The sequence below is a fragment of the Onychomys torridus genome, chromosome 9, assembly GCF_903995425.1.
Source record: "Onychomys torridus chromosome 9, mOncTor1.1, whole genome shotgun sequence".
NCBI classification, from domain to species: Eukaryota; Metazoa; Chordata; class Mammalia; order Rodentia; family Cricetidae; genus Onychomys; species Onychomys torridus.
In genome coordinates, this window is record NC_050451.1 from 109617445 (window position 1) to 109635108 (window position 17664).

At 46.4% G+C, this 17664-nt stretch overlaps 1 protein-coding gene across 26 annotated transcripts in view; it reads right to left on the minus strand.

Moving 5' to 3' along the window:
* Dock9 (dedicator of cytokinesis 9) overlaps positions 1-17664 on the minus strand; it is a 273772-nt gene that overhangs the window by 163724 nt on the left and 92384 nt on the right. For 6 of the 26 annotated variants that reach the window (XM_036199741.1, XM_036199739.1, XM_036199740.1 and 3 more), the window contains exon 1: positions 6387-6697. The exons of 19 other annotated variants lie outside the window; for them this stretch is intronic. In XM_036199741.1, the coding sequence (XP_036055634.1) occupies positions 6387-6506 (120 nt within the window). In that variant the 5' untranslated portion in view covers positions 6507-6697. Of the gene's footprint in view, positions 1-6386; positions 6699-17664 lie in introns of those variants that run through there. One more of the 26 variants, XM_036199718.1, reaches the window with a different exon arrangement.

A 17664-nucleotide genomic window follows, 5' to 3' on the forward strand; every position in this document is an offset into this window, starting at 1 on the left:
TGCTAGCCACGTGGCTGGGAACGTGTACTGTGGTCTAGCTGCTCACTGCAGCATCATCCTCTCTGTCTTCTCAGAGCTGTGACACAGCTGGGTGTTGGCAGCTAGTCCTCTAAGGTAGAAGGAAAGGAAGAGGAGCATGGTCCCCAGGCAATGACACCAAGGCATCCTGACACAGTATTTTGGAAGTTACCACAGCCAAGTTCAAGGCCAGCTTCAGCACAGCAAGGAGGCTCCTCTACAAAGGAGCATAAGGAAAGACTGTGGTGGGGAACAGGCAATCCCAGGTGCCCAGGAGGAGAGCCTTGCAGCTCCTACCTCCACTAAACTGTTCTGATACAGAAATGCAGGTGTGTCTTCTCCTCACACCAGAGCGGGGCTCCTGGCAGACTTTCCCTGGGAGGAACTTTCTCCACAGCAAGGAGATCTGGACACAGAACTGTGGGATCAATCCCATCAGGAAGCTGGATCCTCAGCACCCTGCTGGTCAGAGGTCCACATGCCTGTAGGGAGTGAGGACCCTGCAAACTTCCTAGGCCTCAGAACACTGTTCTAGGAGAAACTAGAACTACTTATAGCACATTACAGGGGATTGAAAACTTCTAGAAAATTAAGTAACAACTATATAGTCCAGGTCTTCTTGGTTCTAAAATTACCTTCACAGGCAGCCTGGTGGCTCTGTCCCAAATTCTGCAGCCCATTCATGCATCTCCAAACAGCTGACTCAGACACTGTCCATGACGAAATGTTGCTTTATCCTATGGGACCTGTGCTGGCTAGTTTTATGTTAACTTGACATAGCTAGAATCATCTGAAAAGAGGAAACCTCATAATTCCCTCATCAATTCCAGCTGTAAGGCTTTTTCTTAATTAGTGATTGATGAGGGTGGGCCCAGCCCATTGTGGGTGGTGCTATCCCTGGACTGGTGGTCCTGGGTTCTACAACAAAGTAGGCTGAGCAAGCCCTGGGGGCAAGCCAGTAAGCAGCTCCCTTCCATGGCCTCTGCATCAGCTCCTGCCTACAGGTTCCTGTCCTACTTGAGTTTCTGTCCTGGCTTCCTTTAGTGATGGACTATGATGTGGAAGTTAAAGCCAATAAACCCTCCCCTCCCAAACTTGCTTTTGGTCCTGGTGTTTCATTATAGCGATAGTGACCTTAACTAGAACAGCCCCCAAACTCCCAAACAAAACCTTTTTAGATAAACTAAGCTTAAAGCTTGAAATTAAATCTCCATGATCTTAGTCCTGACCCTGGGCTACCTACCTTTCAATGCACAGATAAAAATGTCAAAGTCAGCAGTGTGTGTGTGTGTGTGTGTGTGTGTGTGTGTGTGTGTGTGTGTAAGATTTGTGTGCATACACGTACATGTGCACATGCTGCATGTGTGAGGATACTCTGGAGAGGAAGGCATCATATTCCCTAGAGCGACAGTTACAGGCAGTCGTGAGCCGCCGACAGAAGCCCTGGGTCTGAGCGTCAGTGCTCTGTAAGATCAGCGAGTCACTGAGCCACTGAGCCATTTCTCCAGCTCGAATTTTCAAGTTTTTAATGAGGTTTGTTTTTTTTAACCTTTCTTATCTCTTTCCCTTCACAATGGCAGGCTTAAGTGAACACCTTTATCTTTGTCAGTAAGAGTGTGTGAGTGTGTGTATACAGGCACAGATCTCAGGAAACCTGACCAGGAATCTGCCATCCTGGCTCTGCAGCTTACTATGATGCAGTTCCAGCTACCAAGGCCCTCGAAGCCCGTTTCCTCCCCTGTACAGGAACTGCGAGGGCTCCCTGCTTCCCAGGGTCGTGAGAACTCACAAAACCATGCATCTAACAGGCATATAACAGTGCCTTGCATAGAGCAGGGGATTGGCTTAACTATTATTATTCTACCAAAATAAAAGTCGGGGAGCATCACCTTACTGTATAAAACAGTGGCCAGTCACTCTGCATGCACTTTATGGCAGGAGAAATGAAATACACCAGAGAGACTGATCTTCATTTCTACAAAGCAAGAAATCAAAGCGGCCTGGCATGAGGTTGAGGCAGTGGCAGAGGCATGGAAGCTCCTGAGGACACCATTAGGGCAGTCCTCCGCTCTTTCTAGGAATGCGATCCATAGTTTCCATCCTACGTTACCCAATAAAACAAGTGTGTAAGAGTGGGAGCCTCACCCGTGTGAACAGTTCTCTGAACAGCGGGAGCCCCTGTGCCTCCTGGGAAGCCTATAGCTTGTGTGAAAAAATACACCAGAGTGTGGCCTTCTTCCAGCTGGGGATGAGGGAAATGTTCTCTGTCTGGAGAGGGTAGGTGAGAGGAACACACACTGGCTACACGAAAGCATTTCTAAGTGAGTCCTTTCATTACCCGGGTCTTAGCACCCCAGGAAGGACAGGCCGCTGTGTTCCCGGTGACTACCAGCAAGCCTGGCAGATCTTACTTCTCACACGTGCGGCCAAATGAACTGAGAAACAAGTGAGGCAGAAAAAACGGGTACAGCCGCAAAGTGCCTGAGGCTCACCGCACAAAGGTGGCGGGAACATTCCTGAACCTCACACTCCTGAAACACGGACAGCAGAGAAATGACTCACTGAGTAGTTCCAACTGTCGCCCTTCCTTCTTGGGTAGCTGACGCGGATTCAGCCCTTTCTCAGTGTGACTGCGTCTTCCAGGCTGTTAAGTCCTTGCCCGCAGACTTGCACTTTAGGGACTGATGCACTGGCGGGCCTCTGGAACCTGAGTCCTCTCGGGTCCTCTCGCCACAAGGGGCACAAGGGCAGCCACCTCACTGCTTAGTGAACATGAGTGACTGAGAACATTCGAGTCAGAACTCAAATTCATCTGTTAACGCTTGTAAGTCCCACAAAGTATGAACACTTCCAAACGATGTCCCCTGCATGCAGAAGTTCAGCTCTCCCTATCTTGCTGTTCTCCAACAGCCAAAACTCGCAAACTGAGGCCAGTGTTACAGGCTCCACCTGCCTCAACAAAATGCCCAACACAGAAGCGCCTCTCCGCTCCACTGGGAACACCACACCCTGTTCCTCTAGAGGGCTAGAAAGGAACAATAAGGATTAGGTCTTCCCAAGAACCAACTGCCTTACAGTTTGGAGGGCAGAGTGGGACTCACCATGAACAGACAATACACAGACATAAGAATACCAAGTGCTCACCATGCATCACGCACAGCCAGAGTCACTATCGATGGTTTAGGCAGTGAATTGAGTAGAACAGGGACACCGATATACTTTGCTTTCTGCTACTGTGCGGAGACAAGCTGAGTCCTCTGGCCTTTGAGGCTTTGTGCTACACAGACACATGCTGGTGGTGGTGGTGGGTGGTGCACACCTGTAATCCCAGCACTTGGGAGGCAGAGGCATGTGGATCTCTGTGAGTTCCAGGCCAGCCTGGTCTACAAAGCAAGTTCTAGGACAGCCAAGGCTATTAAACAGAGGAACCCTGTCTTAAAAAACAAAAACAAAAACAAACAAACAAAAAACCCCACAAAAACCCAAAACCAAAAAAACCAACTTTCCAGCCAGGTGTGGCGGCCTATACCTGTAATCCCAACACTAGATGGGCAAGGAGAAAGAGCGCTTTGGAAGTCAAGACCCTACCTAAAACCAAAACCAACACCACCAGCAGTGGCCTTCCTAGCCCTAAGGGGGGTGAGGGATCGCTGCTCAGGGAAACCCCAAACACATCAGGCCAGAGGAAATGGAGACACCACTGCCAAGCACAAGGGCACGGTTTTCAGTTAACAGGATAAGTAGGTTTGCAGAAAGCACTTTAAGACATATACACCAGTACATTCACAAACTGAATAACTACCCAACTAAAGTAGAGATTTAGAAGGGAGTGTTCTATAACCATTAAAAATATAAGGCACATGTGTGCTGGGAGACAGCTGTCAGTTACTGCTTGCCATACAAGGCTGAGGACCTTAATTTGATCCCCAGACTCCCCATGTACTAAAGGCAGGTGCAGCTGTGTATTCTTACAACCTTAGTGTTGATGAGATGGAAACAGGAACTTAAGCTCCTTATACCTGAGGGATGAGACATGAGCTTGATCTCTGATAGGCGCGCGTGCACGCACGCACGTGCACAACCACACACACACACACACACAAAAGCATAAATCCATGCATGGTTCTTGATGTGTTCTGGGAGAAAAATACTAAAATATCCTTTATCCATGCACTTTCCAAAGCATGCAGCTGTACAGAGAGTTGTGCTCTGACACACACAGGACACTCCAGGAAGTACACGGAGCAGATTAGTAACAACGAAACCGTCAGGAGCAGGACAGACAGCCTGAGTGCGGTTCAGGAGCAGAGCATTTGGGGACTTCCCCACAGGAGGCTTTGAATTGGATCCTGCCCCAGGGACGAGGGGTGTACTATTTACATTCCTTATTAACCATTAGTTGTCCCTCCTAAATGGTTTATTATTTCCTCCTAGAGACTATTTATACATAATAACTAAATGCTACTTCTTAAACGAATGTTCCCTGTAGCTAACACCTCTCCATATAGTTCACTCAAATGTCAGGATTAGGGATCCTCACACAAGTACAGGGGCGACTGGTGCTCTACTAATGATCAGCACCTCGACACTGATCTTGTGTCTCTGCACACTTCAGGATGCTCCCGAGAAGCAAGCTGTGCTCCCAGCAGCCTGCTGAGTTCTCCTCTGCTGTGGGCAGCTGTCTTCACAGGCAAAATGATCTGCCTGGTGAGTGCGGCTCCCCTACATCCTGGCTTCTGATAACCACTCTTACCTTGTTTACCTCTGTGGAAGGGAAACTCCAGCAGATAAGAAAGGTGTCTAGATGTATCGGGTTCCTTCCCTCTCCACGCCTCACCAATCTGCAGGTGCACAGACTAGACCAATCCACAGTATGAGAAGTTTCCATGCCCCAAGGAGCGTTTCTCCATGTACATCTGTGGCCAGCCCAGCCTTGTCTTTTGCTATTCCCTGTGGAACTGACCGGGGTGAGATTTGAACTAAACAAATAACTACAGCCTAAGCAGTGAGGGAAAAGAACTGAAGACTAGAAACATACATCAATGTTTGAAAAGTCACTTTTATGTTATTAAAAAAAATCGCATCACTACAAGCCACTCAGTCCTCTGAATAGCTATTTCTACACACCAGGAGACGCGCCGACAGAACACATTTAAGGCTATTCATCGGGAATCCAAACCACACAACTCCCTCCAACTTCATACACTGTTCACTCTAGGAGGCCTGCAGGTGGCTCAGCCATCAGGCTAGAACAAGGATCTAAGATAATGAACAAACAACTGCTTCTAAACACTGTATGCCAGAAGCAGGGGCTAAATGTCTAAGATGAAAATGAGCTGTGTGGGGGATCAGCTTACTTGACTGAGCTTCGGTCTAGGATGAGCAGAGCTGTTTTGAAGGCAGTGCAATATAAGGCAACCTCCTCATCACAAAGGAAAGCAATTCTGTTCATGCCAAATTTCCTCTTGGGAAGTTTAAGCTCCCATCCTCACAGCTATTAATTGCTGGTGGCAATAAGTTAGAAACCAAACACTATAGTACTACAGCAGCCGCAACTCAACTTCCATGTTTAGAGAAAGAAAAAAAAAAGCTACATAGAAACACCAGGCCCCAGCTTGACAACCCCTTTAACAGATCATGTGAAAGGCTCAATTGTCCCCTCTGCAGAGCATGCTGGTGGTTTCTGCAGCTTGCTTAAAAAATTATATGCCTTTATTGTGCTAAAGAAATTCCAAAGGGAAGCTCAGCCTACTCCTAGATGGCTGACAACACAGCCACTTTTCACAATCTTGCCTCCCAGAGTCTACCGAGGCACTTGACCTTGTTCAAAAGGCTATCAATTTGGCTAATGTTAAAACATCAGCTTTCCTGTCAGGTGCCTCACAGTTGAGAGTCTTTCTGACTTTGTTCAAAGCAAACTCCCTGATAAAAACAAACAAGGGGCAGAGAACACACGCAGTCTTAAAGCCCTCCTCAACGTCTGCCTTGTTTTCTCGCTGACATAAATAGATAACGTACAAAAGGATTTAATTCTGCAGAGGGCTTTCTTTCCAACTCCCAGATTGCTATTAAAACATCCCTAGCTGGGTTTATTTCTGAAAAATGTTGCAGCTAGGTGTAACAAAATTTTAAATGGTACCAAATTGTTTCATGCAAAGTTGCCTCCTGGAAACCTGTTCCCCCCGGACATCACCATTTCTCTCCTCACCAGGAAGAATGGAAGTCGACTTTAGGTCAGGCTACAAGGAAAGGAGACAGAGAAGGGCTCACCAGAGACAGGCAGAGCAAGTCAGAAAGTCAGAGACGGGCAAGGGTCGCAAGACTCATTCACGCACAGTCACAGCCCTGAGTGGGGACAGGACTCTTACCAGCACGGAGCTCTCCGCCTCCACATCTCCCTGAGCTGAATCCTTGTACTGCAGGGGAGACTCGATAACCAGCTCCTTCTTGTCATTTCTACCGCTGGTCCTGTACTTATCAGCCTGCATTCTCCTCCCAGAACACTGGTCAGAAGGCCTGTAGCAGGAACAGCTGAGGGTCCCCTGCTGCTAGAGGCACAGGCACACCACTGGCCAGAGGAAGGAAAGGAAGCCGGCTTCCCAGGCAAGAAGGGTCAGCCTCACTGGCTGGATGTGCAGAGCCTGAGGGGTGGGAAGGCATGGCCGAGAAGGCCAGCCTCCAGGGGTGTTACTACAGCTTGGAAAATGGGAGGCTCCTGCTCGCTGGCCAAAGAAAAACAAACCCCAAACAGAACAATACACAGTGTACTGCCTCCGAGATGAGAGACCAGCCTCATTGTGTCTGTTCCACGTGGCGTGGGCCAAGTCAATGTGAGTCCAAACAGTGCAGAGTTGAAAAGATCGCCTGCGGATCTCAGTGAGACTCCTTAGTAATTACTTCCACTCTGAAGCTCCCAGCTAGGTAGCCCAGCCAGTTGACCAAAGTCAGTTTCAGAATGCTTTCCTTTGCGGTACAGCTAAGCACCAAACACGTGGCTCCTGATCAAAGCAGGACCAAACAAGCAAGCAAGGGTGTTCCTAGGAGGTACAGGGCAAGAAATCGCTTCTCCCTGAAGGACAGACAGCAGCAGGCAAAATCTTATGCATCAACTGTTTTATGCCAGGGAGACTATGCTGAATAAATTAATATTCTGTGTAACAAAAGACTTATCATGAACATTTTCTTTGCACGCACCAACACATGTGTATACCAGGAGGTAGCATGCCCAGTGCTAAGGGACAGAGAAAGTCAGAGTGGGCACATAAAGCAGAAGTCTCTTCCCTCCAGAAGAACAGGAAACAGATGGGAAGTCAAGACAAAGGTAACCTAAGAAGAGAGAAGGGCTCACAAGCCCAGGAAGTAGTTAGGTCACTACCTGCAACTAAGTAGCTTGTCCTACCTGCTGCCCCTCCCCCAGTGTTCTTCCAGAAGTCAGCTACATTTATTTTGTCCTCAATTCATGATGAAAGTAACTTTAAAAAAAAAATCACTCAGCAACGAAGTAACTTGCTGAAAGGGTGCTCAGAAATCATGCACTGACCATGGGATTAAATATAATGATGTACTTCCAGGCAGGGCTTCAGGTGGAGCACCTCCCACTTAGTGCCTCCGTTTATGTCTTTGAAATCAGGAGGCATCGAGAAACTGATACAGATTTAGTAACGGTTAGTAAACAGGGAACCTAATCCTAGAGCATCCACAGGCTCCAAGTACAGAATGCTCCGGAATGGAAACCAGAAGAAACGCAGGTAAAATCCCCGCCTCCACCCCATCCTCTAGGCACAGTGACTGAGGCCAGCAGAGTGCCATAGAACTCAAGTGGGGACCGAGCAGCTACCCAGTGCCCATCCCCCACCCCAGCACCTGTCACAGTCATTTAAACACCAGAAATTCTCTTGCGTATGGGAATTAATTGTCCAATAAATAAATTACTGAGTCCATTTAAAAATTAGTTAACATGCTGGGTGTGGCTGCTCACACCCATACTTCCACAACTCAGGAGCATGAGGTAGGACTGCCACCAAGGCTAGCCTAGAATAAAAAGTGAGCTCCTATGAGCAAGAAAAAATAAAACCTAGCTTTTATACTAAATTCATTCTTAAAGAGTTGGGAACGTATCTCAGACGGAAGAGTGTTTGCCTAGCGTGCACAAAGCCCTGGGTTCAATCCTCAGCACCACATAAACCCAGAGTAGGAGTGCGTGCCTGTAATCACAACACTACGTACTGGGGTAGAGGCTGAAGGGTCAGAACCTCAAGGCCATTCCCTTCCTAAAATACACATGAAGTTCAAGACCCACCTGTCCCAAAATTTTAAAAAGAAGGGGGAGGGAGGGAGGGAGAGAGGGAGGGAAGGAGGGAGAAACTATCCAAGACTTAGAAACTGGGTAGGTTGTATCTTTCAAATTCAGGTTTTCTAATCAAAGCTACATTCTAAAATAATATGACCCATGAAGTTGAAAAACAGATGTAAGGTTACAAGAGAATTTAATGGAGGGGAGGGGTCAGTTACAGTCACGTAAAAACTGAATGAAGAACTACCTCAAGATTGAGTAGTATCCTAGACGTGAGAAACTCAGAAGGTGCCATCACAGCATGACACAGTTACCCACATGACCAACAGCTCAAAACCCTTTTCCAAGTGGCTCAGAGCATAGGCCAATTCTTCCTCAGATTTCCACCGCCACTAAGCAACCAGAATTCTTGCACTCTAAGGAGACACAATATCCAATTTTGTTGAGTCAAACCACGGTAGTATTTGGTAGTGATGTGAAGGTGTTCAAAACTTTACACAAGAAGCATTGTCTACTGTGACCCTAGCACTGTTTACGCTCTACTGTCCTACCTACCGCTCACAACTCCATATAACCTACCTACTGTCACAACTACGTATAACCTACCTACTGCTCACAACTCCATATAACCTACCTACTGTTCACAACTCCATATAACCTACCTACTGTTCACAACTCCATATAACCTACCTACTGTCACAACTACGTATAACCTACCTACTGCTCACAACTCCATCTAACCTACCTACTGTTCACAACTCCATATAACCTACCTACTGTTCACAACTCCATATAACCTACCTACTGTTCACAACTCCATATAACCTACCTACTGTTCACAACTCCGTATAACCTACCTACTGCTCACAACTCCATATAACCTACCTACTGCTCACAACTACGTATAACCTACCTACTGTTCACAACTCCGTATAACCTACCTACTGTTCACAACTACGTATAACCTACCTACTGCTCACAACTCCGTATAACCTACCTACTGTTCACAACTCCGTATAACCTACCTACTGTTCACAACTCCGTATAACCTACCTACTGCTCACAACTCCGTATAACCTACCTACTGTTCACAACTCCGTATAACCTACCTACTGCTCACAACTCCGTATAACCTACCTACTGCTCACAACTCCGTATAACCTACCTACTGTTCACAACTCCGTATAACCTACCTACTGTTCACAACTCCGTATAACCTACCTACTGTTCACAACTACGTATAACCTACCTACTGTTCACAACTCCGTATAACCTACCTACTGTTCACAACTCCGTATAACCTACCTACTGTTCACAACTCCGTATAACCTACCTACTGTTCACAACTCCATATAACCTACCTACTGTTCACAACTCCGTATAACCTACCTACTGTTCACAACTCTGTATAACCTACCTACTGTTCACAACTACGTATAACCTACCTACTGCTCACAACTCCGTATAACCTACCTACTGTTCACAACTCCGTATAACCTACCTACTGTTCACAACTCCATATAACCTACCTACTGTTCACAACTCCATATAACCTACCTACTGTCACAACTACGTATAACCTACCTACTGTTCACAACTCCATATAACCTACCTACTGTTCACAACTACGTATAACCTACCTACTGTTCACAACTCCATATAACCTACCTACTGTTCACAACTCCGTATAACCTACCTACTGTTCACAACTCCGTATAACCTACCTACTGTTCACAACTCCGTATAACCTACCTACTGCTCACAACTCCGTATAACCTACCTACTGTTCACAACTCCGTATAACCTACCTACTGTTCACAACTACCTACTGTTCACAACTCCATATAACCTACCTACTGTTCACAACTCCATATAACCTACCTACTGTTCACAACTCCATATAACCTACCTACTGTTCACAACTCCGTATAACCTACCTACCGTTCACAACTCCATATAACCTACCTACTGTTCACAACTCCATATAACCTACCTACTGTTCACAACTCCGTATAACCTACCTACTGTTCACAACTCCATATAACCTACCTACTGTTCACAACTCCGGATAACCTACCTACTGCTCACAACTCTGTACAATCTAGCCCTGTTTCTCACATGGACAAACTGATGTGGCATTTAAATGGACACAAAGGCCACAGGCAAATGACAGCAAGGATACAGTGTGCATACTCCATCGTGACACTATGCTAAACTGACTTATTCTAACGATGCTCAAACTGCTAGAAGGATGTCAGCCAGCAAGCACCGATAATGTCACTGTTTGTGTTTGATCCTATCGAGGAGTTCAGTGAAGTAGTAGACAGTCTTCATGTGCTGGCACATCCATGGTCACTTAGTGGTAACTTCTCTTGTTACTCCCATGCTAAAGAAATAAACTTTAGTCTTCAATTCAGGACTCTGGATTTACAAGCCTAAGAGGGCAATCCCACCAACTGCACAGTTGCCATACATAACAAAGATCTCCACCAACTACAAAAACTCCTTTAGTGGCTGAGGAGTCTGGGGCTGTACCTCTGCAGCCTCAGCTCCCTCAGGCTGAGATGTCAAAGCTAGCCTGGGCTACATTTCCTTTAGTGGCTGAGGAGTCTGGGGCTGTACCTCTGCAGCCTCAGCTCCCTCAGGCTGAGATGTCAAAGCTAGCCTGGGCTACACTTCAAGACCAAAAAGGGAGGGCTGTGGAGACAGTTCGGCAAGCATGAGGACCTGAGTTTGGATCTCCAACACCCATGTGAAAGCCTGGTGTGGCAGTGTGGATGTCTTCAAGCCAGCTGCTGGCAGGGGAAAGGACAGAAGGATTTTGGAGCTAATTGCTAACCAGTAGCAGAATGCATGACCCCCGGGTTCAGCGAGAGAGCCCATCTCAAAAAATAAGGTAAAAGGCAATCAAGCATCCCAGACACCTCTGGCCTTCACATGTATAAGAGACACACCTGAGTGCATACAAGCATACACCTATGTGAACATGTACCTCTCTCCGTCTGTCTCTACACACACACAGACACACGCACACCCTGTTCAGGCAGCCAGGACAGAAAGGCAAACATGATCAGTTCCAGAAGGTAAACCAGGACCAGGAGAAAACATGCCAGGTTTTAAAGGAAGTAAATCTTGTAGAAGTTTCTCAGGCTGAGGTTTATGCAAAAAGGGCTGCTGTGTGTACACCATGATTCTCAACCGTGTCTACAGGAAATGCACTGCCAAAGTGCTAGCGCAGGCCTTTAATCCCAGCACTTGGGAGGCAGAGGCAGGTGGATCTCTGTGAGTTCAAGGCTAGCCTGGTCTACAGAGTGAGTTCCAGGACAACCATGACTATTATACAGAGAAACCCTATCTCAAAACAAACAAACAAACAAACAAAAGTTCACACAACTGCCAGACCGTCTTGGCTTTCTACTTACGCTCTAGACCGAGTAAAGCAGCCACCCATCGTCCAAGACTGTTGGCACCTTCAAATGTCCCAGCTTACTGAACAGGAAAGCTCTGGGGCTTAGATGTGACTGCTGGGAGACTCCCTATGTAACCTCTCAGGATGCTTCAGATCTGTGGCCACCAAGGAAGCTGAATGGTGCCACATTCAACCTCCGATCCTACAGCTCTGAAGAGGATGTGGTTTCTCTATGCCTCAGGACAAGATGACATCTGACCAGAGCAGCACCCACAGGAAATGCCATTTCAGAGGTGGATGTCAGGCCTCTGGATTCAAACTACACCTATATCACTGAGTTCCTGGACTCAGTGGTTTCACACATCCATTAGTTAAATTCCAATAAAGAGCACACCCAGGATCGCGCAATTAGCTTTAAGGGCAAGAGAAAACTCACATGCTTGTATGTGTCTCTAACGTGACCGGTCCTTCTCTCTACTGTTGAATAAAAAATCGTTAAGTAGAAACTACCAGAATGTAAAGGGAGCAAATGGGTGAGGCTTTCCCAGAGTGCTGACACTGTTCAGCTTGCTGACCAAAAAAAAAAAAAGGTGTCCCACACTTCTGAGAACCACCAAACCGTGGTAGATAGATGGTACCAGAAGCAGCCAAATGGAGAACACTGGGATGGAGCAGGAAAGAGGGTAAAGCTAGGAACAGACAGGGAGATGGAGGCAGGCGCCGTGGGAGGAGCAGGACCCCTTAGGGAGTCAACACAACATGTCTGAAGCTTGACAAACTTTGTCTCACCATATTTGACTGAATAAGCACAGAGGTGAAACCCATCTATTTGATGTTCTTAGCGGGGAATCCAAGACTGAACTGAGGGGGAGGTGGTTTGTGATCCTCTAAAATGATGAAGCTGTGTGTGCTGTGAGTTCTCTGAGGTGAGGCCCCCAGAGCTGATCCAGTTCTCAGGAATATTGCAAGGAGGAGCAGCCCATCACCGCAGGAAACCCACAAATCTCATCACACTGACACGTGCAGGTCCCACTGCGGTGAGGGTGTCAGCAACGTCAATGGCCGTTAGAGGCCTCATGACCAGTGGCCAAGCAGAAGCCAACAGAGAAAGCCCTGGACTAGGGCAAATGACGGACCGACCAACACTGCTGTCTGAGCACATCTGAAGTTGTCGACAGAGTGCTCACAGTTTGCACACACAGATTTAAAATACACAATGTGGCCACTGGTTCTCTCCAGTGTGTGGAACCATTTGTATTTCTTTCTATAAAATCACACACACTTCATACGTTTCTTCAAATACTCATTTTATTTTTCAGGCAGAAATAAGTGAATGAGAGCAGGCACCACGGCTCATCAGGTAGCGACCATGCCTGACAAACCAGGACTCACAGGGCAGAAGGAGAAAGCAGCCCTCCATAGTTGTCTTCTGACTTCCACACGTACACCATCCCTGTGTGCACACGCATGTGCACGTGCACACACATGTACACACATGTGCAGACATGTACACACACATGTACACACATGTACACACATGTACACACGTACACCATCCCTGTGTGCACACACATGCGCACACACATGTACACACACGTACACACGTGTACACACACATGTACACACATGTACACACGTGCACCATCCCTGTGTGCACACGCATGCATGTGCGCACACACATGTACACACATGCACACACACGCACACACACGTACACCATCCATGTGTGCGCACACATGTGCACGTGCACACACATGTGTGCACACGCACGTACACACACGTACACACATACACACACATGTACACACACGTACACCATCCATGTGTGCACACGCACACGCGCACACACATGTACACACACGCACATACATGTACACACACGTACACTATCCATGTGTACACGTGCGCACACACATGTACACACATACACACACGCATGCACATGTACACACACATGTACACACACACAGTAAGTGATAAAAATGCTTTTAAGAGGATAAATGAGTGAACTAGATTATGAGAAAATGACTTATCCTAATATTAAGTAGGTCCACACAATCTCAGAAACAAAACAAAACGCACGTCCTCTCTCTCGTGCAGAGTCTAAGGGACGGTGTACGTGCAGGTGTGAATGAGTAGTGTGGAACAGTGCGACATGAATGTAAGAGAACACGGCTGAACACACAGGCACGAGGCAGGACAGAAGTCAGGGAAAGGGCAGGAATTATGAAAGGTAAAAGAACTAATAGTTTTTGTAGTTCTGATTCTGTCGTGGATTTTGGGGGGGTTCTGGTGGTGAATACATGCATAAAGTAATACTGAGAGTATAAAATTTAATGTGAAGCTCCACAGCTTCCATTCCAAGTGCCGATTCCAACTGTATGAAAGCTCACTGAGATGTACAGACTTTGGGTAGGGTTAATTTTGGTGTATGATGGTTTTATTTATTTGCAAGTTTATTTTAAAATCTTTTCTCTGCTCCCCAATCCAATGCACATTGACTAAACTCCTTTCTCTGTTCTTCGACATCCTCGGCTCTTGAATCGGCTACTTAGATAGGTGGCTGGGCCTAACCTGCTGGGGTTGCTGGAGCCAAGGCTTCTCCTACAACTCCAGTTACACTATGGCATGGGGACTGTGGGGAGGCAGGGGCTGTGGGGAGCAGGGGCTGTGGGGAGCAGGGGCTGTGGGGAGCAGGGGCTGTGGGGAGCAGGGGCTGTGGGGAGGCAGGAGGCTCCACTTTATCCAGTTCTCAGGAAAGCAACATTACAGGGCAGGAAGAGGCAGACACTGAAGGAGTCGTGGTCGGGAGGAAACTGAAACACAGAGAGTAATGATGACCAAGGAGAGGAGGTACACTGTGTACCGAGGCTTTGTCAGCAGCCACAGAACATTCGAGAAACCTTTCAGTAACGACGGCCCACCCTACCTTAACGTCCTCGTCCTCGGTCCTTGATTTTCTCACAGCCTCAGTCCCCCACATCTGGCATCTGTACTCTATTTCCTGTTTGTTTGGACCTGACAAGCCTCCCCTTCAGAAGCTTCTCAGAGCATGAGGATTTAGGCTGTGTGTACTGCTCCCTCTGAGTCCTCAGGGACACGCATGAAATGAGCTTGCTGGAGACCCACGATCTCCTCAGACTGCACACAGAACTACTGCGCTCTAGACACCAAGAGCTTTACCAACTTACTTTGATTGTAGTAACAATAACACAAACAGCAATGCCAGTAATCTGTCTCAGAGATGGAAAATTAAAGCCAAGAAAAACACAGTGTACCTGCAACTTTTCTCAGGAAACCCAACTCTAGGTGTGGGTTACTGAAACCCAGCCTCAACCATGTTTGGAGCTGTGTGCCCATGTCATCTCTCCTTGGCAGCTTTTCAACACGCCATCTCTTAACCTACACACACAGCAGCTACACACATGGCAGACAATACTCAACCTAAACTATGCTTACAGGATAAATGAGCACCCTCTCTTTGTACGGTTTGTGCAAACCCCAACCTCAAAGGGGTTCACATGGGCTGGAATTTTCTACCTTTCCTCTCTTCACCACACACGTCGAGGCTAAAGGCCAAGGAGCGCATTCTCAGTGAGAAAAACAACAACCAAAGTTTAAGTAGCCAGGCAGTGGTAGCACACGCCTTTAATTCCAACACTCGGAAAGCAGAGGCACGTGGATCTCTGTGAGTTCCAGGCCAGCCTGGTCTACAGAGCGAGTTCCAGGACAGCCAGGGCTACACAGAGAAACCCTGTCTTGAAAAACAGAAAAACAAAAACAAACAAACAAAAAATTAAGCATCTAGCTTTGTCAGTGTGAATCTAGCTTTTTTTTTTTTTTTTTTGGCTTAAATTAAAATGCATCTTCCAAGTGTCACTGTAGTATAAAACTCCATTCTTTCCCTTCTCTCATGGCTCCCTTCCAAACCATTCTGAAGAAAAATACTAATTGGTTCCACCTAAGGTAACTGGTTTTTAAAATCTCTATTTGTACCTGTTAAATTGACCTAAAGTATTTCCATGGGGCTTACAAGGCACAAAGCCAGCAGACCATCATAATTTATAGATGAGAGACACGGCAAACGTCACGTAGCTCTAATTATTCCCCAGAGGCACCAATGACACTGAGTAGAGGCCAGGCCTGTAGGCAAATGCAGGGACACCTTCTTCCGAAAAGAGGCAAAGGGCACAAAGGGAAAGTCCACCTGAGGAAATTATGCAAATTGATTGCAGCATTTTCCTTGGCTCATCTGGCTCAAACTGGCTTCAGCCAATGAGCAAGTGCAGCAATACCTGGTTGTGAACAATAACTGGGAAGTCCCCATTTAAAGCCCTGCAGGCTGCATCCCTTCCTTGAGATAATATCAGCAGCCACCATGATAGCCCCCATCCTGCCGCTATAAATGAGAGCCAGTGGCATCAACCCACACACCCTATGCTTGCAGTAACTCACAATCCACGTGAACCAAGAGAGGGGCAAAGACCAGAGAACATAGCCAGTGTTGGGGGGGCTCACTCAATTTACTCCTGGGAAACACATCCTGAGATATCACAGGACCCTAACCCAGTGTCATAGAAAAGTTAAGTACACCACATGAATCCTTCCTGGTTACAAAGGATGCTACCAGAGTTGAAAATGGAAACACATTAAACAAGGAGGGTGAGTATAAAGTGGGTGGTCCAAGGGTCCCTTCTCCTCGCTGCTAGTCAAGACTTGAGCCACATTATGCAGATGATGGCTACGCCACAGTGAGGATGGAACTACAATCCACTTGATTAGTCCTTTTCTGAAACTGCTTCTGCAGTCTGATGGTACTTCATAACACATCCACTTAATTTCAAATTTTCCGCCAGGCGTGGTGGTGTATACTTTCAAATCCCTGCACTCAGGTGGATCTCACTGAGTTTGAGGCCAGCATAATCTATACACAGCAAGTTCCACACCAGCCAGGGCTACATAGTAAGACCGTTTCAAAAGTGGAAAAAAAAAAAAAAATCCTTAAAGATTAGATTTTAAATATTTTCTCATTTACACATAAAATGATAAAAGCATGAGATAATGGATATGCTAATTAAATGTTTGTTTTAATCATTCTATAGTATAAGTGCATATCAAAACATCCCACTGTGCCCTATAAATATATACAATTACTGTTAACTGGAATAATTTTTCTTTTTTAAAAACAGATTTATTTTACTTTTTAATTGTGTGTGTGTGTGTGTATCTGCATGTATATATGAGCCGAATACAGATACCCTTAGAGGCTTGGAAGAGGGCATCAGACCCCTGGAGCTGGAGTTACCAGCAGTTGTAAGCCGCTTGGTAAGGGTGCTGGGAATCAAACCTGTTTCCTGTACAGGAGCATAAAAAAGCTCTTAACTACTGAGTCATCTCTCTAGCCCCAATTAAATCTAAATTATTTTAAATTTTAGTCACATTTATTACTTGTCTGCATGGTGTTTTGTGAGTACAGGTACCTGCATGTCCAGAGTAGATGTGGAAGTAGAGAATCATTTTCTGGGTTGAATCTCTCCTCCTGCCATAAAGCCCAGGGACTGAACAGGGCATCATACTTTCACATCAAGAGCTTTTTTTTTTTTTTTTTAACCTAATGAGCCACTTTACTGTTCCTAAAATGAAACTGTAAAAACAGCTACCCAAGCAATACAATGGACCTATCTTCCCTCTCACACAAGGAAAAACAAACTCTGGAAGTGCAAGTCCAATGAAATGAGTGGGACAATCAATCAACCTGTGAAAACATCAGCCCACAGGAATATCTCCCCAGGCCTTCCTCAACTGTTCAGATGGAGTTAAATACAAAATAAATGAGGTTTCCAACGCTGCATAAAGCGGTAGGGTGCTCCAAACACACTTTTCTATTTATGGTTTGCCAAGACATAGATGGGGATGTGGAGACGTATTTTCTTTTTAATTGTAA